This window comes from Phodopus roborovskii, unplaced genomic scaffold (genome assembly GCF_943737965.1).
Source record: "Phodopus roborovskii unplaced genomic scaffold, PHOROB, whole genome shotgun sequence".
NCBI lineage: Eukaryota > Metazoa > Chordata > Mammalia > Rodentia > Cricetidae > Phodopus > Phodopus roborovskii.
In genome coordinates this window covers 35,173,246-35,200,367 of record NW_026126433.1, presented here as the reverse complement: position 1 = coordinate 35,200,367, position 27,122 = coordinate 35,173,246, and the positions used below count along the sequence as shown (strand labels likewise).

The 27,122-nt window shown below is 35.2% G+C and overlaps 1 protein-coding gene across 3 annotated transcripts in view; it reads right to left on the bottom strand.

Annotated features, from left to right (window-relative positions):
* Positions 1-27,122, bottom strand: part of Kifap3 (kinesin associated protein 3) — a 126,645-nt gene that overhangs the window by 23,764 nt on the left and 75,759 nt on the right. For all 3 annotated transcript variants that reach the window (XM_051186126.1, XM_051186124.1, XM_051186125.1), the window contains exons 15-19: positions 26,919-27,044; positions 22,813-22,911; positions 20,189-20,274; positions 13,972-14,161; positions 8,043-8,142 (exon numbers count right to left, since the gene is read on the bottom strand). In XM_051186126.1, the coding sequence (XP_051042083.1) occupies positions 8,043-8,142; positions 13,972-14,161; positions 20,189-20,274; positions 22,813-22,911; positions 26,919-27,044 (601 nt within the window). The remainder of the gene's footprint in view (positions 1-8,042; positions 8,143-13,971; positions 14,162-20,188; positions 20,275-22,812; positions 22,912-26,918; positions 27,045-27,122) is intronic.

The window sequence follows — 27,122 nt, the reverse complement described above, 5'->3', positions numbered from 1 at the left end:
AGTAACTGAAAAGACCTCTCCAAGTAAGCATTACAACCTCTCTAGACTAAAACATCTTCCCAAGTTTCCAGTGATTTTTGGCTTATTTTCTATTTTCAGTAAAGTTTACAGTTTGCTAATTCTGATGTGTGATAATCTAATAAAATCTAGCCTTAAAGGTTATAGGCCCAATTTACTAATAAATCTAATTCAATTTTCCATGGGAAATGCAAACAATTAGTGTCCAAGTAGTAGAAGGAGGCTTTTCCCTGGTAGAAAGAAGTTGTCTCTGTACAGTCTAAATAAGTATGACAAGTAAGACTGAAATACAACAGACTTATAAGGATGTATTCACTAGGCAAAACCAGAAGCATCAGGTAGAGAAAACTTTACGCGGGTCAGTTAGCTGAATAAATGATTTGCACAAGGCATTTATCCTTCAACACTGAGATAATCTCATTCATTTCACTCTCACTTTAATACAACTGGATTTAATTTTTAGAGAGAATTTAAGGTAATGAACTAATTACTTAATCTGTTAATAAACTTGCAGCAACTTGCCTCCAAGCAAATGTGAAATATCAATTTGCAAGAAAACATGCCAAATGTATTAAAGCAAAATGGGTTCATGTTTTGTCTTACTGCTAAATGAACACCACATCTCCCTTTTAAAAATACACTAAACTTCCCAAAACAGGTCACCGGCGATTAATGTATCTCTTTGTCATCTGGATGCAGTAACTGAAACTAAGGCTGCTGCTTAAGGGCTTCAGTACTTATTACCACCCTGTTCCAGTCTGGTTTCCTAAAAATCTCTGAACTTTAGTTTCCATTTCTACTCTCTTCCCTCTACCACACATATGCGATTTTGATCAAATGTGATTTGTGATATTACAAAAATTAAAGAAATTCAGGTTATCTGCTATTGTGTATTTGGATTTAGATTTAAAAAAAAAAACTTAAACACTTTATTCTTTGAAAAATTTAAAGGTGCCTAGGAATATTTTATCTGAAAAAATGCAACTGGTAATATCCAGAAAGAAAAATAAAATTTCTCATAAGGATTATCTTATGTCACGAGTCTCATAATGTAAAAACCTTTATTTGTACTACTTTTGTTTTTATACAATGCTGTTGCATGTAGCTCCTGTCATTCATGCTCAGCAGTTTTGACATCCCACAAGTTTAAAAGTATAATGACTACATCACTATCTTAGGCATGACTTCCTTTTTCATATAACTTATGAATGGTTTTATTGATTTCAAGAAATTTTGTGATGTATTTCTACTCCCTTAATACAAAACTAGAAAAAGCTTAAAATTGTTTCTCTGGGTTAGGCCTGGACAGCATTTATAACTGGGCTTGAGACTGATTTTTACATATGTTAAAATGCTCTTTGGATTCATAATTAATTTATAATGTAGTATAAAAGTTCGCACAGTTCTGGATTTTTTAGGTAGAAATATATATCATATCTAAAATAGAGCAATTTTTACAGTAAATGGTACAAAATCCTGCTACTCAACCTTGCTGTTATAGTCTTGATATACATACACATATATTTATAAAGAAGTTTATTGCGGTAAATAAGTTGCTTTTTAAAAAACTATTTTCTAATTTGTATATATGGGCATTCTACCAGGGTCTATGTACCATATGTGTGCCTGATGCCATGGGGCCAGAAAAGGGCATCAAATCCTTTGGAATTGGAGGTACAGATGGTTTTGAGCAACATGTGGGTGCTGGAATCAATTCTCTGGTCCTCTGAAAGATCAGCTGGTGCTCTTAACTGCTAAGCCATCTCTCAAGCCCTTCTTCTAATTTCTTTTTATGACTTAAAAACTGTATTTAAACCTAGAAGTAGTCCCTTTTAAACATCCCTGCAAACACCCGCAACTAAGAACAAGTTAGTAGGGACCTAAGCATATATCCATGTCAAGAACTCAGTGTATGTAAGAGGTTTAACAGTGTACTGAATATACAGGGTATTGCATTTTTTTTTAAATTTGTTATGATCTTATATTGTTTGATAATGGCCTTGCCTCAAACCTAGTAAATTGGGTTTTTGATGTAGGATAATAAAGGTTGCCTTAAGGTAAAAGACGTAAATCTAATTTGAATACCCAGAATCCTAATGATAGGAAAAACAATATATGAAAAATTAAGGGGTTGTTAAGGTGGCTCACTGTAAAAGGAAGCTACCTGGCAAGCCTGACAACCCAAGTCTAATACCTGGAGTCCATGATGAAAGAGAGAGCTGATTCCTCCAAGTTGTCTTCTGACCTCCACATTCATGCCATGGCATGTACTTCAACTCAATAAATATGTAAGTGAAAATTGTACTTAAATTACTATAAAGAATTGTATCTTTTATTTAGAGAAATAATTTGTTACTTCTATACATTATGATCTTGCAACAAATACTTCAGCTGTTATTTAACGGTTCACAAAACAGAGACTACAGTGAAAGGCATACATGTATAGTGAATAAGTTTAGCACAAAACATAACAGTAAAATACTCCAATGAAGAAAACTAAAGGCTGTAACTGTCACACACAGAAAACGAAGGCACATCAGGCAGAGACAGGTCGTGTGCAAGTCCAGTTCAGTCTGACCTCAGTAGGATGGTCAGCGACTGACATCTCGACCAACCACAAAGAATACCAGGCTCTCTGAAAAATATTTTTCAAAGTCCCAAGGAAACTTAAGTAGCCTCTGCAGTTTTTTTCCAGTTTATGAAAATTGGATTCCTATAAAAGGAAAATGGACCATTTTTACTGCAACAAAAACTGATTTGTAAAAGCTGGAAGCAGTTTAAGAATACTCTTAACATGAGGTTCTTGTTAGTCTTGAAAAGTAAGAGTTACAATAAAAAAAAAAAGCTCTAAAAATATGGTATGAACACATAGTACATAGCAGGAAGAAAAAAAAAAAAAAACCACCTCGCCTTGCTCCCATTATTTTTAATTAGGTTCAATACCAAGTCCCACCCCCAACACCAGTTCAGACTTGGGAGATTTGCATTTGACACTGTGCACTGTGATTGGCAACCCCACAGCTAATGCCTGGAGCCCTAATGCATTTTGCATTAGCTCTAAATGTCGGGAAATCCTGGCGCCAAGAGGTTCAAACCAATAGTGACACATGTCTAAAGCCAAGGATTTGCTGTCCAGCTGCCAGTATCTATTTTATCAAACGTCCAGTCTCTCTTGTAGAATGAGATAGATGAGTTTAACAGCTTTCACTGTTTCCAATTAAACTGCCTCACCATATTACAAAGATGCCGGCACTCAGACGATGAAGCACCTTTGACTTTAGGAAAAACAACAATACCGACTAGGTTTTAACATTTCTTTCAATTTGGCTTAGTGTCTCAGATTTTAACACATTTATATTTAGTTACTAAACATCATTTGAGGAATAAAAAGAAAATTCTTTCTTTGGACAATTAAAAAATATGTCATACAAATTAATAATTTATTCTTTACCCACCAGTCACTTGGGATCAACTACTTAACAGGAATCTACTCAAATTGAAATGTTCCCATAATAAGCTGACTGGCAGGTGGCACTTCCCACTGCTGTAATCTGTCTGATGTACTGCCCCTCATACACAGGCAATCATTGAAAACAATGTTGGGGATACATTTTTACCTTTTATACATTAATCTTTTATTCTTTTTTTCCCTGGATAACTTTGCTAGGCTTATTTATGAAAACAATGACAAAGAAGCAGGGAAGAATTTGCATGTCCTCTGGGTATCTCTCTGACTTAGAGGAAGGGCCACAGAGGCAACACTTGCCACTTTTATAGGTATTTAAGGGGTCAGGCTTGTCAGAGTTTAAATCCAATGATTTGCTCAAAGCTTAAGTTCTTCTTTTCAATCCCAGGAGCAGTCAAACTAAGAATTCAACTATTTTAGGTTAGTGCATGGAACATTTATTGAAATACATTTTATATTATTTAAAATCAGTTAATAAATGAGAAATTTGTAATCAGCATTTTGAGTTGATGTTCTTCAATGAGTTTTACAGTTTGCTACTAGATATCAGAAACTGAAAGCTCCAGTAGGTTAGGATTTCAGATCAGGAACATTACATACCAAAATCACCATAGCAAAGTACGCAAGTAATTATATGTCAATTTAATATGACTAAATACTTTCGGAATTAAGATAAATATTATTAACTGAACATCCATGGCTTGCTATTATCAAAGGAGAACATAGCTATATTCAAAGGAGGACCCTATCTTGGAGGAGTTGTAGGGAGGAAGTGGTGGGTGAATAAAATAAAAACACATTTCATATATCTATGAAATTCTCAAAGAATAAATAATAATTACTAAAAAGAATCTAAAAAAGTTAATGGCATTTGAATAAGTGGAAAAAGTAAATTATTCCAGAATAAAACTTATTTAACTAAGAATTATCCCTGAATAACAGAATCGCCAAAGGTCCATGACAAGCATTGCCCTCGCAGACACTGACTGCAATACACTGATACAATACATCCCATTCACTGATTTATCAGCTACAAAAAAACAAAAGGAATGAACAGTAAATTATTTCTTCTGCAAATAAACAGAAAAGGTGGTATGCTTATAAAGTTATAAATGATGATATAAAAGACAAATTTTCCTTGGGAAAATCTTTTTTAAAGAGTAAACAATTCCCAAATCAAGATAACTATAGTAAGTGTATTCCTCTTGATTATAAAGAGCCTTCAGTTCCTTTCCAAGGGTAAAAATATTTAAGTAGCATCTTTATTTTGTGAAAGAACATATCACAGTAATTTTCAATAATGAAGTATTATATGGGTTTTCCTACTCATTAAAATTTAAAAGAAATAAAAAGCAAAATAGTGAAATATTTAAATATTAAACTTTATCATTATATATTTCTCAATCAGCTATGTTTATATATAGGTATGTATTTATTATTTTTTTTATTTTACATATAGATCCCAGTTCCCTCTCCCTCCCTCCCATACCCTCAACTCCCCCTCCACTCCACAGGGAGGGTGATGCCCTCCAGGAGGGATCATCAAAATCTGTCAAGTCATTTGGAGCAGGGTCTAGGCCCTCCTTCCTGCCTCTAGGTTAAGGGGGGGGTATCCCTCCAATGGGGAATATGCTCCAGAAGTCCTTTTGTGCACCAGGGATACATCCTGGTTCCACTGTCAGAGGTTCCCTTAGACTGCCCAGGCCTTCTAACTGAGACCCATGTTCCAGGGGGTCTGAGTCGGTCCAATGTGCTGGTTTCCCAGCTATCAGTCTGGGGGTCCATGAGCTACCCCTTGTTCAGGTCAGTTGTGTCTGTGGGTTTCTGTAGCCTGGTCTTGACCCCTTTTCTTATCACTCCTCCCTCTCTGCAACTGGATTCCAGGAGTTCAGCTCAAGTGTTTAGTTGTGAGTATCTGCCCCTGTTTCTATCAGTTACTAGATGAGGGCTCTATGATGGCATGTAAGTTAGTCATCAATATCATTATTAGGGAAGGGCATTTAAGGTAGCATTTTCCACTATTGCTCAGAATATAGTTGTGGTCATCCTTGTATGTCTCTGGACATTTCTCTAGAGTCAGTTTCTTTTCAAACTTATAATGGCTCCCTCTATTAAGGTATTTCTTTGAGTTGGGGGATGAATAGCAGAGAGCAAAAAAAGAGATACAGCTTTATTTTTAAAAATAAAACTATCATTAAAAAAATCACAGACTTTGTTGAATTTGTGTCAATTTATTGACTAGTATATTCAACTATTTTCATATTGGAATTGTTTGAGACTGGGTCTCACTGTATGACCCCAATTGACCTAGGAGCTTTTGCCTTATGTCCTGAAGGGCTGAGGTCATAGAAATGTCACACATTCCTAACTATATATTCAATATTAACCAAAATGTGTAATTTATTTCAATTCATACAATTACATAAAAATGATGTCTTATTTAAAGTAAGGAAAAATTAGTACCAGTTTGCTTTATTTAGATTGGCACTATCTACATAATGATATTTACCACCATGAAACGTAAGAGTAAAAACCAATTACAATGGCATAATAATTAGGTTTATAAATGATAGTAACAATTTCTTTTCTTTCTTTCTTTTTTCTTTTCTTTTTTTTTTTTTTTTTTTTTTTTTTTTTTTTTTTTTTTTTTTTTTTGGTGTTTTGAGACATGGTTTCTCTGTATTGCTTTGGAGCCTGTCCTGGAACTAGCTCTGTACACCAAGCTGGCCTTGAACTCACAAAGATCCACCTGCCTCTGCCTCCCGAGTGCTGGGATTAAAGGTGTGCACCAACAATGCCAGGCTGATATAAACAAATTTTTGCTACAAATATTAAGAACATATGCCCAAATCATCTTTCATTTTCAATCTTATGGAAAACATTTGTACTATGAATTGTTACATGATACAATTATAATTAAACAGAGACTGTATTTAAATATTTATAACTGGAATATTAGATGCTTCAAAAATAATCAAAAGTCAAATGTTTTAGTATTTAGCCATGGTTAGCTTTTATATCTTGAGGCAAAGGATGTCTTATATCAATTCAGTACACAAAAATATTTCTCATGTTATTTGTTACTGAGAAGCCACTACAGAACAGCAAACTTCTCATTTTTTGAATATATCACTTAGATAAGAGGCAGAAAGTATAAGCATAACTTCAAGAAAGCTTTGCTTGCATTTGTGTATAGAGGTAGTATTTCTGTGCAATGTACCAATGTATATTAGGCTACCTCATCAGTTACTTCAATTAGCTGTTGGTTTATCTATATAATGGACATAACTCTTGTTTTAAAAAATTTAGAGTGCAACTTAAGAATCAGAAGATAATATTTGTAAAATAGATTATATACAACAGACTATCAATAATATTTATATCAACTATTATAGTTGTATTAAAAAGTCTATTTCAATTGCTCACTGAGAGTTATAACATACTGGTTAGATGAATGCATTATTTAAATAGATTTAGCCTTTGCTATTGGTTACCCCCACAACCGCAAAGTGAGACAGTGTTGTTGAAATAGCATTTACTCTTGTCATTGAGCATAGAGGAATTGAGGCATTGCCCAACTAGACATTTTACTCCTATTGACTCCCAGAGTGTTCATGGTGCTAGAAGGTACTTTGCAGGCTACTCAGGAGAAAAAAAGTAATCTTCAATATTACCTAGCTACTAACACTTTTTGTAAATTATACTGGTACAATAGAGGCATAAGTGAAATGGGAATCATTGCTACTTTTTGATTAAATTCAAAGACCATCCATGAGATGGAAGCCATACCTGACACTGATGAAGTAGCCAAGAACTTGAGAACATGGGCCCTAGAAGAAAGCCTACTAATATTATGCTAAAGAAATAAAGCAATGAAATGACTTTCAGGTAACATCTGCTGGAAAAGAGGAACATTTCAGTTGACTATCTCAGAGTAAAATGTCAACAGCTGGAATGAAAAGCTCTACACACTAAGTGACAGCACAAAGAGGAAAATATCTACACATTTTGGCAATAGTTTAAAGAAAATCTGTAAAAAATTAGTAATGAAGCTGGATGTCTGCTGTAGTGGACTTTATTACAACTGTAGAACAATGCTGACTTAGGAGATATTGTTCTCCTTACGTATTTTACTTACTGTTAACCCTATGAATATAAAAGCCTGCTGTTGGTTAATCCCAGCACTCAGGAGGCAGAGGCAGGTGGATCCGATCAGTTCAAGGCCAGCCTGGTCTACAAGTTCCAGGACAGTCAGGGTACACAGAGAAACCTGTATTAATAAGCAAACTTACTTTGTTTTGGACACACCAGGAATGCACCAGGAAACACCAGTGTTTGTTAGTTTGAAAACTATTATATATTTCAAAGGATACTGAATATTTTCCAAAATAAAGCATTTTTAAAATAAACTAATTGAAAATAATCACTCTCCTAGAGAGACAGAAGTTTTTAACCCACCTCAGAAGGACAAAAGCAAAGAAATTGTGGACTGAAGAAAACTAGCTTTTCAAAACAAAGGAGATGCTACGCCCAAGTTCTCTCCTGGAACATTGCTTACCTGCCAGGAAATGAGTGCTGCCCAACCACATCTCCATTCTGGAGGTGAAAATCATTGAAGAAATCTGGACTTATGGCTCCTTCAGAGGTAATCAATCCATCTAGAAAGAGTCAAACAGTGACTAGTGAAACATACTTAAAAGGAATTAAATAGAAATCACCTTACTAAGCAACACATTAGAAACCTACTCATTTAGTCTGGAAAAAAAAATCAGAATGACATGCTCTGCCCCTGGAATATGCATAGAAAGACAAACACATATTAGTGGTCATACTATTTTATCATAATAATACAGCAATCACTGAGTCCTTATACTGTGTTAGGTAATACCAGTGTAGACAGGAATAAGACATAGTGCCCTCAAGGAACATACAGTATTGTTGGTAAGAAAAGACAGAAAAAGGTAAAGGTAGGTGTGATCTGAGGACAGAGACTATGGTTCAGGCTAACAAAAGATCATGAGAAAAAGAAAAAGGAGGCATGGAGCAACACAAGGCTGGTAAACATCAATATTTCAACATGTCCCTCATTTTATATCCAGATAGCTTCATTTATATAGCACAATTTGGGAATATATCAAAAATAATTTGTTGATAAAAAACACTTGGCAATTTAAATGGCAAACATTAAAACACACAAATGTGTATTAAATTTTTGAATAATGACTTATACGTCCTGTATTTTTAAGTGGGCAAACTGTATAAAATGCAAATACTTTTTGATGACTTGGTCTTCATTACATATTATTATATAGTTATACCATTAGGTTATCAGATATATTTGATCTCCTAAAGATCTCTACACTGTTATGTTTTTGAGTGCTCTGTTTTTGCTTATAAATATTTGTTCTTCTAAATCTAACTCAATTAATATTTTTAAAAAATGATTTAAGAGTTGTATTAATTTCTCAGCTGCCCTAAGACTCTAAATAATCTGCTATTTGTAGGACTACGTAGAGGAAGAACAATTATATGGGATAAGAGATCTGTGTTATGGCTTCAGGCTGCCCTAAGCCTAGAACAAAACCTCAGTCTATGACTGGATAAGTAGAGATTAGGCAGTACTTCTAAACAAAACAAAACAAAACAAAACAAAACAAAACAAAACAAAACAAAAAAAGCATGAAGTTGGGAAGGAGTCTCAGGGTTGCAAATCGGATGAAGAAAAAGCGATATGGGAAGATCATAGATGAGGTAAATGAGTCTCAGGGTTGCACACAGATTAATAGAAATGGGTTACTTTAAGTTGTAAGAACTGGTTGTAGGCAAGCCTAAGACATTGGCTAAGCATTTATAATTAATAATTCCTCTGTGTGGTTATTTGGGAAGTGGCTGGTGGGACAGAGCTCAGAGGAAGTCTAGATGGAAAACTCCACCTAGATATATAATGGCTATTAATATTATTTTACTAAATTTAAAGTATTGCAACTAAAAAACTAAAAAAACAAAAGTAATTTGGTTCTAATTTTATGTCTGCTAGAAGGTAGAGATTCTATAAATCAAATACTGGGTAAACAGTGAGAAGATAGAAAAAATGAAATTATGGGGAATTGTAAGACATAACAGAATGAGAGGAAAGAAGCTAAAAAGGTAAATAAAAATTCCATTTTGTATTTAGTATTTAGTGACAATCTGGCTAATGTTAACAAGGTTAAGAAGAGAAAGTAGGAGGTACCCTTGAACTAATTGGTATAGGAGACCGCTTCCTGAACATAACTCCAGGGGCACAGACACTGAGAGAAACAATTAATAAATGGGACCTCTTCAAACTTAGAAGCTTCTGTAAGGCAAAGGACACAGTTGACAAGACCAAACGGCTGCCCACTGACTGGGAAAAGATTTTCACTAATCCTATTTCCGACAAAGGGCTGATCTCCAAAATATACAAAGAATTCAAGAAACTAGTCAACAAAACACCAAATAACCCTATTAAAAAATGGGGTACAGAACTGAAGAAAGAATTCTCAATGGAGGAAATCAAAAAGGCTGAAAGACACTTAAGAAAATGCTCCACATCCTTAGCTATCAGGGAAATGCAAATCAAAACAACATTGAGATACCATCTTACCCCTGCCAGAATGGCTAAAATTAGAAACACCAGTGATGACTTATGTTGGAGAGGATGTGGAGAAAGGGGAACACTCCTCCACTGCTGGTGGGAGTGCAAACTCATACAGCCATTTTGGAGATCAGTATGGTGGTTCCTCAGGAAAATCGGAATTAGTTTACCACAGGACCTGACAATCCTCCTCTTAGGCATATACCCAAAGGATTCACATCCATGCAACAAAGACATCTGTTCAACTATGTTCATAGCAGCACTATTTGTAATAGCAAGAAACTGGAAGCAACCTAGATGCCCCTCAATTGAAGAATGGTTAATGAATATGTGGCACATCTACACAATGGAATACTACTCTGCAGAAAAAAATAATGGTATCTTGAAATTCGCTGGCAAGTGGATGGCACTTGAAGAAACCATCCTGAATGAGGTAACCCAGTCACAAAAAGAGGAACATAGTATGTACTCACTCATATATGGATTTTAGACCTAGATCAAAGGATCACCAGCCTATAATTCACACCACCAGAGGAACTAGGATATTCTAAGAGATTCATATAAAGTCCCTTCCAGAACTGGGAAGGGACAAATCTCCCAGAGCTCAGGGGAAGTGGGGGGGGCAGAGAATGGAGAGACAAGAAGGAGAAAACGAGGGGGAGGAAAGGAAAACATGTGCGACCAGGAAGATTGAGCCTGGTTAGGAATAGAAGACAGGAAAGAGAGAGAGAGAGAGAGAGAGAGAGAGAGAGAGAGAGAGAGAGAGAGAGAGAGAGAGAGAGAGAGAGAGAGAGAGAACATAAAAGAGGGAGCCAATTAGAGAACTACAAGACTACCGCCAATTAACAATTTGAGCTTCCGTGGAAAGGCTACCATAAATGCCCTTCCTGGAGAGTGAGATCAACAACTAAGTTATACATGAAGCACTCAACTAATGCCTGTTGGAAACAGGAACAAACACCCACACATTAACACTGAGTTGAACTAGAACCCAGATGCAGATGGAGAGGACAAGACCAGGCAGCAGAGATAGCTTACCTGAACAAGGAGGAGCTAACAGGCCACCGGAATGATAGCTGGGAAGCCAGTATGGGACTGACTCAGGCCCCCCTGAATATGGATCTCAGCCAGAAGGACTGAGCAGTCTAAGGGACCTCAGACAGTGGAGCCAGGATGTATCCCTGGTGCACAAAAGACTTTGTGAACACATCCCTCATGGAGGGATAACTGCCTTAATCTAGAGACAGGAGAGAAGCCCTAGTCCCTACTTCACATGACCTGTCAGATCTACATGATCCCATGATCGCATTCCCCTACATATGGAATTGGGTTGGGGGGATGGGAGGGGAGGGTGGTTAGAGTGCATGTGAGAGGGCAGCGAAGGTAAAAGGGAGGAAGGGAGGGAGGGAGGGAGGGAGGGAGGGAGGGATGGAGGGAGAGGGAACTGGGATCGACATGTAAAATAACAAATTAAATTAAAAAAAATGCTTTGACTCCAAAATTAAATTCAAGGACAAGTTATTGGGGAAAAGGATTTCTATTTTTGTTTCCACAGAAAATGAAAAGATGTGGATTCCTTCCAAACTAATGTGGTTTGATCAAGCCAGACCACTTGAAACAGAGTACCTGGTGATCTTACATTCAAAACAGCAGGACAAAGCAGCCTTACAGACTACAGCCAGGATTTCTCCATCTTCTTCGAATCCCCCATGATGGTGCCCCTTACCAGCAGGAAGTAGTTTGGAAAGAACAATGCCCAAATTCCCAAATATTGTCTATAAATGTTTGTTTTCATTTAAATGGAAATGGTTATATAAAATAAATAAATAAATAAATAACTCCAGGAAAAAAAAAGACAAATGCAAAGAAATTACCTGATGACTCTGAAATATAACTTTATACAATAAAGGAGCTAGACATTATTATAGATCTCCATGAAATGACATAGAGGTTCATCTAATCCCTGGGGACTTCATGGAAATAAATGGTAAAAATTGATAAAATAAAAAGTATTGTGAAATTTCCTGTAGAAATCAAAATCTCCAAATTCACAACATAGAGCCTGCACTGCTAAAGGCTTAGTATCCTCCAGTAGGATGCAGGTATGCAAAAGACAGAAGGATGTCTAGGGGTGATACTTCCCTTTTCAAATATTTACAATTTTGTTATTTTGCCAACAGTGATCACTGTTTCTAAATTTCAGTATATAAGATACATATATATACACACGTGTCTATGGATAGATGTACATACACACATATGTGTAACATCATATATATGTAACTTCAAATGTATTATGATTGAATTATAAAGTGTCTCACAGGAAATATCTACAATTCGTATTCTAAGACACTGATTCAAATGAATTAATTTTATAACTGTGGTATAACTTAACAATGTGTTCTGACATTTTAATTGTATTAAAAAGCCAAAGTTGAAGGTACTGTGAATAATGGTTCTCTTGCAGATATTGGGAATTGATTGATGTTGACAGAGAGCTATCAATTTTCAAAGCAAGAAATTTGATTCTATGCATATTATGATCCCTGTGAACAAAAGTATCATATATTTTGTATTATGTTCATTCCTGAATTCTAAATATACTAAGAAGAGTTTCATTCTATTACTGAACTTGAATGGAAAGGAACAGCACTTCATAACCATTGTAGAGCTGCATTAGGAAGGAAGCTATTGCTTTAGCAAACAGGAGCAGAAATGTTTTGGAATTCAGGTACCTTTATTAAATATAAAATGGTATGTAGTAGTGAAAATCTTTAATATATTTATGAAATACATAAGTGAATATATAAACAATATTACTAATTAATATGAAGTTAATTGTGATCAGATATAATGGCAGATTACATTAGCATTCGATCATTGATCATATACAAATTGTTATTTATTTGGTTGAATTCTTTCTTCTTTTGGTAAGAGACTGAGCCCATGGTCTTGTGCATTTTAGGAATGTTCTCAACCACCCAGCTGCCCTCTAGCCCAACTAACACTTTCATTTTAAGTCTTTCTCAGGTCTTATTTGGAAATCTTCTCTTTTGTCTTCTAAACTATATATGACTTTAACACAATATTTTTAATATTGGTGACAGTGCAAAACATTAAAAGCAAAATATATAGAAGTTTACCATCTCTGTGCCAAACTCATCATCCCTGGAAACACCATGCTCAGCAATGTTATAACAGATACAATATTTGTGTAATGGTGACTATTAGCTTTTTGTTTATGTTTTTTGAGACGGGTTTCCTCTGTGTAGCCCTGTCTGTCCTGGAACTTGCCTTTAAACTCAGAGATCTAACTCCTGTGCTTCCTGAGTGCTGGGATTAAAGGTGAGCACCACAATCTGGTAAGACTATTATCTTAATTAAAAGTATTGGGGGTTTAGAAGGGAAAGCTCCAAGTCTTCCCAATAATCGCCAAATGTAATCTAATAGTTTAGAATTAAGACAAAACAATGGCAATATGAAACTGCTTAGATTAAATAAGTAAACAAAATAAAATTAATAAGTTATATGTTTAATAGATATAGAACACAGGACGAGTGTTTCATTGTTAACTGGAAATCAGAAATCCCAAAGATATTTCACACATCCTAGAAAGCTGGAAGCTTCTAACAGTCATTAACTATCCTGGCAACACATACTTTAAATGGAGATCACACCAAAGACTAAAATAGTAATTTAACTAGTTTTGTTTGGTGTGAGTAGACACTATTACCTGAAATTATTAATAAAAGTCCACTTATACACTAAAAGTGTGCTTGCAGAGTTTGGGAGCATGCTTGTCTGGCAGACCAAAGGCCCTTTTTACAGCACACAAACGAAGCATGTGTTTTTGCTTTGGTAATCACCTTACCTGAGTTGTAGAAAAGGTCAGGCCTTTCAAGAATGTCCCCTTCATGGATGTACGGCTCAATTCGATCATCACCATACAAGTACTGTTCACTCTCATCCATCTGACGACTCTCTACCATCTCCAACCACTGAGAGTTATGCCAGCGAAACTTCTCACTCTGAATTTTCTTTGCCCATTCTTCATCATACTCCTATTACACACAAATAGTAAGTGTTACTGTGTCATTTACTTGCTTAATGCTCAGAAATATTTTGCCACAAGGAAAAGAATCTTGAGGGCCTTCATTCAGGTCAGGGGAACATTAAAATTACCTGTTCAGAATTGTGTTTCAGCTATAAAGAACAATCACCCAATTGCCAAACAAGTCAATGAATACATTACCAATCATGAATGGAAAGGACAAATGCTACAAGCCTATATTTCACAAATTTTTGTTAAATATTTTCTAACTGCCGTCAGAACTTAGGTGAAAAATCTAACTGTGCTTCAAGTGAGGTCTGTGGCCATGATTATTTGTGGCAAGCATGACAGGTGACTAGCATGACCTCAGTTCAGATAGCACCAAGGGGAGGAAAACACCATTAAAACACATCAGATTTTAAATGGTGACAAGGTTTACTTCAAAAAAATAAACACCATAATTGAATTTAAGTTCATTCTAACCATGAAATTAGTTATAATTCTTAATGTTTATCTTGTTTTACCATGAACCTGCACATAATACTCAATACAGGTGAATGGATAGGAAGGACAAACAGGCAAATGATTAGAGGTTATGGAAGAACTTTATATCTATATTTGTTTCATATGTTGTAGCTATTCCTTTTTTTAAATTTAGTTTCTTACTGAGATACAAAAAATAAAATTATATATGCATCTTTGTGGTAGTATGTGGTATTTTGACATAGTTATGTATTCTATAAATCTTAGATAAAAGGTTACACATATTTATCTTCTCAAATACTTTTTCTTTTCTTTTAATGATTTTTTTTGTTTCTGGATCCTGGAGCACACTAGGTAGACCAAATTAGTCTTGAACTTATGGGAATTCTCCTGTATACACATCTTGAGTTACAGGGTTACAGGTATAAGCCAACACATGTGACTCACTTATCACTTCTTTATGGCAAAAATATTTGCATATCATTCAGCTCCATCAAGTGCTCCAGGCAGGGAGACATGTCTCCTCACTGTTGAAAGACTCTTTTCATGAGGGGTTTATCCCTGGGTCTGTCTGTAAGTTTCAATTTTACCCTGAATTTAAGAAAAACATGTTTTGTCTTTTATTTTTTTTTCAGTTTCTGACATTGGGTTCTCAAGCACTCAGGTTCCATGAACTTGAAAGTGTCACGAAAGACTTAACGGTTTGATTTTACATGGAATGTGCCATCCTTTTTGAAGTTCTACATCACACTGTTTACTACTTAACCACTGAAACATTCTGCAGGCTTACCCAGCCTATTATCAGAGTCTGGCCACTATCAGGGAAACTCTTGTCACTGGCTTCCGTCACACCTTGTATCTGATTAACACACTCTAGGATAACACAGAGCTACATAGATCTGCTTTGTGTCCTGGAGCAATTGATGGGAAACAGATTTTTTTCCTTCTTTAATCTGGCAGCCCCCTAATTGAGACTGTAATATGGTTTATTTAATAAAAATTTTCATATTAAATTAAATTAGAATAGTTCAGCTGTTTCTTTGGCTTTTGGTTAAGGCTAAGTAGCTCCAAAAAAGAGGCTTTTTATAGCCTAAAAATATTTTCCCAATAATACACACATACATATTTATAATAAACATACATTTAATAGAGTTGTTGGTTTTTATGGATATATTACCTCTTCTCAACATGACAGTCCTTAGCATGGACCTGTATGTATTCTGGACCGTACAGACCTTCAGGCACAATTATGTCCTCAGACAAACTTTTTTTAAAGTACTGAGAAAACTAACTTGTACAACAGCATTTCAAATATATCACTTTAAATGTCAAAGTAAAATACATAGCTAGATGAAATTTAAATAAGAAATCATGATTTTTTTTCTTTTATGCTTTATTTGGGTTTCAAATCTAACTGTAGTCAATTAAATGAGAAAAAAAAAATAAAGTAAGATATGTAAGAACCAGGGAAGGACTATACAAACATCTACGTGAATGTATTTTTTGTTTGTTTATTTCTAACAAGTTGGAAAAATATTCTAAATTTCGGTTTTGCTTATGTGATACAACAATAAACTTCAAAAGAAGACCAACCAAATGTATGACATTATATATAATTTCATTGCATAGAATTAAGAAAAAATTTTAAAAATGTACTTACATTGATAAATTAAAATGTATCATGTCTATAACCAATCAGGAACCAGCTTCAGCTGTTTAACAAGGCAATTTTACAAATTCTATCATTTCCTTTGAAAAGTCCTTGCTCTGTGTTTATAACTTAATTACATACCAATGAAAAGTGCAGGTAAGGGTGAGGAGGCTCCTTGGTGGGTAAAGAAAAGGCATACTCCTCTGGTGTGAGAACCAATTTCAGATTCCCAGAACCAACAGAGGCCATTGTGTGCCTCTGCTATCCCAATGTTCCCTTGTCAAGATGCAAGGCAGACAAGGGACAGTAACCAGAAAGAAGCTCATAGGCTGGCTAGTGTGGCATGTGATGCAGTGAACAACAGATAACCTGTCTCAAAGAAGGTGGAAAGTGAGGAACAGAAATGTACGCTATCCTAACCAACACAGGTATGCCCACTTATACACACACATACACACACACACACACACACACACACGGGTGGGGAGTAAAGGAAGAGACTGTTAAAAGTTAACTACCTACCAATGCCCATTTTATCCAATTCTTAAGCATTCTGTGCTGTTTGAATGCCTGATTTCTAATCCTAACCCAATAAATTTTTTTCTTGACTTCAAGTAACTTCAAGTATTATCAGATACATTTTAAAGTGTTCTCTCCTTTGTAGTAAGATTATTAAACAAACAAGCTTTTCTATCTGATAGGCATTCCTGAAACTCATCCATTCTATGGGATAAGTTCAAATATAAATTATAAACACTAATATATCTGTCCAAAGTATATATTCAGAATAACATTAGATTAATTAAAAACAATCAGGCTATCTTCTCATATTACTTAAAAATCAAAATGAAAGCAAGTATTAGTTGTTCCAAGGAAGGGAAATGTTGGTCCAAATAATTTATGTAAAAATTCCTTAACTAGGTTTGAGTATTGGTTCAGATTAAGCATAAAACACACGATTACCATGTGTTGACTGTACATGATCACTTTCACGAGTCCTCACAGGAAGTCTCTAAGGATCAGAAATGTCCCTGCAAACTGAATGGTCACAATCTTAATGGTTCACTGAGATTATTTTCCATATCTGATTAAAAAAAACAGCTGAATTATAGATGTAGTAGATTAAGTTGCCATTTTTCTGGAAGTAAAAGATTGAATTATGAACAGTGTGTTTACTTAAGCGAGGAGAAACATGTTTTTAGTCTGCTATAGTTCTCTACAGTCTAGCTAAAGCTGAACCTTCTAGTTTAATAGCAGAAAAGAAAAACAGGTATGTTTTCAGGAGAGTCGGGGTTATTTCAAGACCCTCGTACCTTTCCATTGACGCTCCTGGATTTCACTTCTAAAAACACCTGTGTATGAGCCAGTTAATCAGCAAAGTAGGGCTTACAAATTACATGAATCATTCACATGTGAGTATTTTTAAATAGTTTAATTAACCTACTTAAAAAGTTAGTTACTCAAATGAACATTTTCTAATGTGAAAAGACAACCACCACATTATCATATCAAATACTGATTTTGTACACCCGGTACAGAGAGATGCACAGAGAGATCAAGTGAACTACATCTTTCAATTCTTGTTTGTATTTTTTTAATAAATATGCTAAATTAAAAGTGATCAGATGGCACTATAGGTAGCCATATAAACATGGCAAGCTGTTATATCACAGTTTAATTTTTCTGACCTTCGTTGAAATTTTCATGACAAGATAGCTCTTTACAATAATTATCTAACACTATTTTTTCATGCCTTTAATTTTAATGCTGACTAGAATTTGTAAGTCTCTTTGGGGAAGGATGGGAATCATAGGAGAATGAAGGCTGTGAATGCTCACTAAGATAATGAATGCCTGTTTTTTTTTCTTTTTTTTTTAATGTGAACCACTTCAATACAGTAGTGGAAGTAGAAGTCAAGATTAACATAAGTTGAAATGATGTTAGGGCAAGTGAGGGAATAAGGTAAAATATAGACCTTAAGAAAATACCAACACAAAACTTCTGGCTGCAGGAAAGAAGGGAAGGTGCAATGTCTAGAAAGGAGTCATGCATGAAGGGGAGGCACCTCCAAGTAAAAGACAAGGAAAGTCAACTCAGATTGTATATTTTACCTGCAAAAAAATATTTTCATATTTGCGGCAAATATTTTTACATTAAGATTGAGGTTATCTCCTGGCAGTGGTGGCACACAACTTTAATCTCAGTAATTGGGAGACAGAAGCTGGTGGGTCTCTGTGAGTTCAAGGCCAGCCTGGTCTACAGAGCAAGTTTCAGGACAGCCAAAGCTGTTAAACAAAGAAACCCTGTTTCAAAAAAGACTGAGGATATCTTTAGAGCTACCATTCATTTACATTTTAAAACAAAACACCTAATATGCCAAAACAGACATATCTTCCATTCTCAATAAGTGCAAGCTGGCAAGAGCTCTCGAAGGCACTGCATAGCAGTACAACACTGCTGTTCTCGTTGTTTAAACAGACAGAACCGCACGAACTTTATGATGCCTCTTATTCTTATGGTACATATTTCATATGCAAGGACACAATGATATACTTCAAATGGTATATATTCTGAGCTGGCTTTTTGGAGCCCATTCCCTATGGTGAGATACCTTGCCCAGCCTTGATGCAGGGGAGAGGTGCTTGGTCCTGCCTTACCTGAATGTGCCAGGTTTTGCTGACTCCCCATGGGAGGCCTTACCTTTTCTGAAGAGTGGATGAGGGGTAGGTTGTGGGGGAGGTGAGGAAGAGTGGGAGGAGGGGAAGAAGGGAGGGGAAACTGTGGTTGGTATGTAAAATGAATAAAATATTTAAAATTAAAAGAAAATGGTATGGTATGTATGCCATTGAATTGTTCCCTAAGAATATTAAATATTTTATGTTTATTAGCTCTATGGATATTTCTAACAAAATATGATATATTGGTAAAGATTCTCTCTCTCTTTCTCTCTCTCTCTCTCTATATATATATATTTATCATTTATCTATTTATTTATCTTCTATCTATCTACAGCCTTCTGACTTAGATTAAATATAAAACAACATTATATCAATTTAATTCAAAATCACTATAAGGTAGTCTAATCTAAAAAGCAGCTGACATCAAATAAGATGAATTTCCAAAATAAAATCTGGGAAATTAACAAGAAAGTTCCTGCTGTTAATTATCTACTTCACAATGAAATCACTAACAGAAATGTTAACTCAGTTTATTTTCAGTGAACTAGTTAACTGATTTTAAAAATGTTTACCTATTTGCTTAAAGGGGTTGCTATGCTCCCAAGAGTATTGAATAGGCTACAATCAAGAAACATAAAACATGGCAAAACAGAAGTTCAAAGAAGGTGGCAAGCAGGCTGTATCAGCAGTATACAGCAAAGGTTAAAAATTTCCAAAACCACAGCACATCCTAGTCTGAGGCTCAAGTCTTAGAACTACTCTATAGCAGCATCCTAAGTTTTGAAGAAAATTTTTAGGATCAGCCAGTTTCCAGCCTAAGATGTAGATCATTCCTCTACTCATGTATACTTTAAAATGCCCCATCATCAACAACATGGACATTTGTATTTCCTCATTCTTAAGTACATTATATACATAGTCTATGTATATAACAAAAATAATCAACAAAATCGTTTATATGAACTTTGATTCATTTTACAGACACTGGCATCAATTTCCCTTCTTCTACACATGCTACTAAAAATGAAATGATTCTAGGATAGTGTGGAGATCTGCCCGTGTTCTGTGATTATATATAAACCTCTCTAAAGAGCCTAGCATTAAAAGTTGAAAGTCAAAAGACCTATACTTGAATTTTTTTTCTATCTTGATAAAATAGAAAGCTGTGTTACCATTAGTTAGTTCAAAATAAAATCAGAATGGTTTTTATAGAGAGAATACTTACTGCAATAATATCTAATGTGTTATCACAGACTTTCCGGATTTCATTATTTTTATCATGCATCAGGTCTATGAGATATGCTGGAGCTTCTGAATAAAAGTGGTTAAAGACACAAATGAATTAAGATTGTAGCTCTTCAGTCATATAGAAATTATAAACACCACTATGGCAGCATGTACACTCGTGCCTGCTCACACTCTGTCAGAAAGAGCTGTACTTGTTTTCTTGATCTGTTATGTCTATGATATTCAGGGAATTTTATTTCATATGAAAATGTATAAGAGCAAATAATGAATCAGTCAAATATCATAGTGTCTATAGTAAGAAGAAAAAAACTGGAGACAATAAGTCATTTTAAATAAGGCATTTTAAAATAGAATAACTTAAGGAAATAATAAAATATGTTACAAATATAAATCAGAATTAGAAAGCCAAAAGAAATAAAATAGTTCAATAAAGAACATGAAAGAGAATAATGAACATAAAAATAAATACAACAGAATCCAAGAGAAATACAAGGCAGAATGTAAGATAACTTAAATATAAAAACTAAATGGATAAAAAGGTTAGAAAATTTAAAACACAATAAGGATAAGCAAGGGGGTTAGGAAGATAGCTCACAGTAGAGTTCGAGTCTTGCAAACTTCAGACCTTAAACTCATTACCTAGAGACTACACTAAAGAAGTGTGTGTGGAAGGTGTGATCTTGTAATCTCAGTTCTCAGAAGGAGGTAAGTGAACCTGCAGATTCACTGGCCAGCCAGCCTACTCTACTAATGAGAGGCCCCATATGAAAAAAGAAAGTAGATGGTTCCTGAGGAATGATAACTGAGCTCATCCTCTGGCGCTCTCTCTCTGTCTCTATGTCTCTCTCCCCCCTCTCTCTCAGACACACACACTTGCACAGACACATGCACCTGCACACACATGAATATATGTACACAATACACACAATAAATAAAAAAGATAGAAAAGGAACTGCAAATTTCAATTCCTAAAAAGAATTCCAAACCAATCAAACACAATAAATGATAAAAACTATAGTTCAAGAGAACTTTCCTGGGGCGGGGTGGGGCAACTTTATAATTGAAAAGCACAGTTGTAAAATTTAACTAAGGATTCTAAATTTAATTCTAGTTAAACAATTTGATGCTAAAGAAAATAAACTTTTAGTTTTTCTGACCAAAAGACCAAGTCACTTCTAGGACAAAGGAATTGTTCTCAGAGTTAGGATAAAAAATACTTTAACTACAGAGCTTATTTTAATGTTTATATACAGTATCACTGCATATAAAATACATCATTATAAGTGGAAGTCAATTAAAAAGAATAGCAAAAGAGAATAAAAACAAAGATAGGAGCCAAGGAAATGGAATAATATATAAATTTTAGGTTAGCACTGGTTTTTAAAAAGCAATTAATTAAACTCCTTAAGTTGAAATAGGTTGTCTTTCAAAGAAGTCCCCTAGTAACACACTATTGTCATTCCATTTTATGTAGTGATTTTTTCATAAAGATTTTTATGGGCTAGACAGACACCTTATCTTTAAAGGTTATGGCTCACTACCAAGACTTCAAGAATACCTGTATGTTTTTCTGTGTCCTGAAAATTTGAGTGAAGGTGAATCAAAGTTAATGTACTAATTCAATTCAGGGAGGAGATTTCAAGATAGCATCATATTCAGATTCAGAACTCTTTCTGCTGGGTTCTTAGGTGTGTTTTTTGAAGCAAAAGGCAAAGATGTGAAAATGTAGATTGACCATTAAAGGAGTAGGCACGCAATTAAAGCTTAAGGCAAAGAGGCTGCAAGTGTTAAAGAAACCAATGCTATTAAGCCAAAGTGAAGTAGTTTCAGTCAGACAATAGATTAATAGGAAAGAAGTTTTGAAGGCATTTCTTTGGACTCCATCCACTACAGGATCTACAGTGCACACCTTCAAACCAAGACTTCCCTCTGAAAATAGCAAGCCTTCAGGACACCCTCCTTGAAAAAAAAAATCTATCCAGGCACACAGAGACCAGCACCACCAGTACAGGCAGCGCTACTAGCATTCAAGCCATTGCGTACCCTGGTATTGTCCACGTGGACTGCTTTTGCAAATATGTAGAATGAGTATTTATGGGATTGTGGAGGATTGCACCATGAATCCAGAGAAAGTCCTTAAAGAAAAGCAGTGTGGAGATGTGCTGGATTTCCTAAAGGAAGCCCGCATAAGGCTTATGCATAAAGCTATGAGAGCAAAGTTGAAATGGAGATCCTTAGGGTTCTAGAGATAGCAGAAATGTTGCAGGCACTAACAAGTCATGTACACCTCACATACAGTCTCACCATCATTTTCTAGGCTATTCTTTGTGTAATTTGTTTGGTTTGTGGTCCATTAGGTGAAGTAAAGTTTTACACTTGTGGCATGCTGGCATTCCCACAGGTTCTGAAGTACTATAGATTTCAGATTTTCTTTTAATCCCATACTAATTTCACGTAAACGATTACCATAGAAAAGAGATTGTCATCTTCATTTCAAAGTCTGCTCTTTTCTACAGTATTTCAACATTTGAAAGAAAACACCAAAAACATGTTTCTACAATTATAAATTATCATTATACATTTTAAACATTGAAAGGATACGTGTTTCCTTGATTATTACATCTCTTGTGGCCTGATGGAAAACCATCTGGTAGAAGACATAAATTATCTGACACACAAATTCATCATCTTCTTGCTGAGCTGAAAGGAAAGAGAAAATTACTTGACAGAGCTCTCTACTTACATGCTGACCTGGAAACATTTGGGAGACAACCGAGTGACAGTGACAGGCAGACAAATAATAGCACTTGAGTTAACCCCCCCCCCACACCATGTTATGTCACATGGTAAAAAAAACTTTTAAAAACGGACACCTTCAAAAGTCTAAGTCTTTATTAGGAATTGGAATAATGGGGCAGGATGTGGTTCAGTGGTAAAGCACTTGTCTAGTATTCATGATGATCTGGGTTTGACCCCAGAAGCATATGAAAAGAAAAAGAAAATGGACTATTATATAATAAAAAGGTATTTTGTTGAATAATATTCACAAAATTAAACTTTATATATAGGCATAAAAGAGGTATTTTGTTTCAATCCAATTATTATAAAATGTTATCATAAAGGCTAATTATAATGATATAATTATAAATATAAATTATGCTAATAATGGTGACTAATACATGTTTAGTATTATAAACTTATAATTTAACATAATTTCTTACAGAAATCTAAATGAAATGTGATTTACTGATAGAGTGATTTTGTTTTCAACTCTTGGCAACAGTTCGATGACATTTAGAAGTGTATTTCCTGGTTAACACAATGTCTAACTAGCCATCTGAACTGAACTGTGGGCCTCTCCAGGTCTACCCTGCCTCTGGTGATCTCCGCTACTGGTCCCCTAAATCACTCAGGCTAGAAACCATTCTCTTTCTGCACAGGGTTTGCTCTGTGAGGTTTTAAACAGTGAAAATGAACATAATTCCTTTTTTCCCTATATAGTTAAGAAATTATATATATGTGTCCGTACAGTAAGCACATACTCAATCTAAGATATGGCTCACTTTCTAATTTTTTTGCAGCTTCACATGATCTTAATCTTCTGTCTACTAAACTCTCTTCATTTTCACTCCGCAACACTTAGCTTCTTTTAATTAAACCTAATCTATCCTTTGGCTGTGAAAAAAAGGTACATGAAAGTAAATAAATACATACTATATTTCTGAAATGGAATACTTTGTTTGTTTGTTTATTTTTGTTTTTTATTTTTTGAGGCAGGGTTTCTCTGTCTAGCTTTGGAGCTTATCCTGGAACTTACTCTGTAGACCTCTACCTTTCGAGTGCTGGTTTTAAAGGAGTGCGCCACCACTGTCTGGTGAAATGGGGTACTTTAAAATATGACTATATCATTAGATGGGTGTTATAAAATGTTAAATAATAAAGAAAATTAAAATAAAACTCAAAAAAGAAAATGTACTAGAGATTTACACAGGTAATTCATTTTATTGGCCATGCCCAACCTAAATGAACAATAAGCATACACCAACATTCAATTTCATTAATTATGGGGAAATGTAGATTAACATCACAAGGAGACACTGGTAGGAAGGCTGCAACTCATGAAGGGACAATGCCTAGAGTGGTGGTGACAAAGCGCAGCTTTAACTGTCTTGCACTGGTAACTGGATTGAAAAATGGCACAACTACACTGGGAAACAGGTTGGCATCAATTACTGAAAGCTAACCATAATGCCAACTCTCTGACTCAGCAAGTCTCTTAGGAAGACACCTAATAGAAATGAGCACGCATGCTAATGGCCAAAGGAAAGGTTTTAGAAATGTTATTTATAATAGTTAGCATCTTGAATGCCCAATACCATAAAACCTATAAATGTTACAAAAGAATATATTTATAATATAACACCATATACAGCAATGAAAAAGAGTAAGCCTATACATAACATAGATGGATCTCAGAATATAAATAAATAAGATAATATCAGTCCAATTTCACACACACAGTTAAAATGCAAGCAAAGCCAACCTGTCAGTGATATAACTCAAGACCAGAAAGATAAGTATTTTTTGACTGATGTTGATCTAGCTTGAACTCTTTTGTTAAAGTGGAAGCCAGGGAACTAGAAAGGGGTCCTGTGGGTACATGTAAAGGGAGAGAAAATAACCGATTATGGGTAAAATCAAAGCATTGATGTGAGTATTGGAGTGGAAAAGCTAAAGCTGGGAGGGATATGGGGGTAGGAGGAGACCATGGGGTAAAGGAAAGGCTAACATAAAGGAGAGAGATGTGAAAAATCACATGGATACCTACTGGTTCACAACACAACAAGGAAAATAGGTAGAGGCCCACTATAACACATGTGCAATGGAGGAAGAGGACTGAATACTGGGGGTTAAAGAAGTAAGTGGAGAAGAAGGTGCAGGAATGGGATAGAGAAGCAGGTAATGAGTAGGTTAACCAAAACTCAGAATGTATGAAAAAGCTTTGCAGAAACTCACTAGTTTGATTTTACTTAACATCAGACCCTGTATACTATAACACCAATCTGCCAGAAAATATGTGCCTACTGGTACATAGTGGCAATAATGTTATGGGATAATTAACCATATTGGTTAGTTTTGGATTTGAGGCCTGTTCTATGAGAAGGCATGTCGTGCTTGGTAATGTAATCCTGGCCAAAGTTAGGGAGGTCATAGACTCTCTGCGAAATGGTCATGCTGTCAAATAGCCTTTTAACTATTTATGCTTATGTCCATAGACCTGGGTTGTTCTCAGCCTTGGTCCAAAAAGCTTATTCCTACAGTGAACAGGGAGAGGCAGAACTAGACAAAGGCTCAGGAAAAAAGAACACACATGCTTAGCCCTAATTGGGATATCTTTACAAAACAGTATGGCTGCCTGCATAAGATCCACATATCCAGTCAGCCTCACTCCTTACTGGGGATCTATAGGCAGTAAACAGCTTCTGGGGAGGGAGCATCACTCCCCAGAGTGAGGATATAGCCATTGCTGAGTTTCGCAGGCTCCAATAGATGGCCCACACCTATGTACATAGGGACAGCTCTAACTGAATTTAGTGGGTTTTTGAAAAATTAAGTTGGAAAGAGAGTGTCTTGAGAGGGAATGGGAAAAACTAGAGGGGGAAAATGGGATGGATATGATATTTTAATATATATATATATACATATATATATATATATATATGAAATTCTCAAAAGAAAGAATATTTAAAGATAGAAACCACTCAATAGGAAGCATTAATCATTGGGAAAATGGCACTCAGAGTGTCAGTAATATTTATTTCCCTACATGGGTAATACAGTATGGTTACTTTCACTGAATATGTACCCATGGTTCATGGATTTTCTTTATGTATGGTATACTTCAAAAATGTCTACTAAAACTATATATACATATGTATACACACACATATTATAAATGGCACCAAATTTAATTTTTATGTAACTAGCTACTTTTAATCTATAAGATGGAATAGAAAATTAGCTCAATGAAATCATGCTAACTTCAGATAACTCTTATCTGAAATAGGGCCAATAATGACCTCTTGTCCCTAAAGAGCAATAAAAAGTAAGGGGAGACTCTAGATCCCTACTAATATTGTACTCTCACAGTACTGTAGCTAATTCAATTTAAACTAAATTGAAAATTCAGGTTCTCAGTCCTGACAACCACAATGTTCAATTGTCACATGTGTTTTCAGGGCAGAATGATATAGGACATGTATTTTCCCGGCAAGTTCAGAAGGCAATATCCTGTGGATCTAAAAGAAAATAAGATGTTTAGAATTAGCTTCCAAGTTAACATTCTTACTGAGAAGACAGAAAAAGAAAGGGTTGCATAATAGAGAAGATTAAACCTAAACCAAGACAAAGTTAGCTGGAAAGAAGTGATTCAATAGTACTTGTTGGATCTGGCAAAGCAGAGAGACAAATATAAAATTAGTACAGAATTGCTCCTCATAGTAACGTTCCCAGCAGCAACCTCTAGTCCTTACATATTATTCTACCCAATCCCAGTCAGTAGTTTTTTAAAATTAGTTCATTTTTCTTAACTACATAACTTAGTTAATTCTATGATTAATGAAGGGAAATATGTATATAACACTGCAGACTGTATTTCATATTTTAAAATCATATCCTTTGTGCATTAGCATGGAAATGAGACTTACCATTCAGCAGTTCAATAAGTGCTGGGATTATCCCAGATTTAGCCAGCAGTGCAGCACAGGAGTCATCCATAGACACAGTTCCAATCATTATAACCACTTCTAAGACAAGGTCGTCCTCTGCTGTGCCTGGAAAAATCAAGGCAGGGAAGGTTTCACAGAGTGTCCTGAGCAAACCCATTGGTTCTGTCAAGCATGAGTGTACAG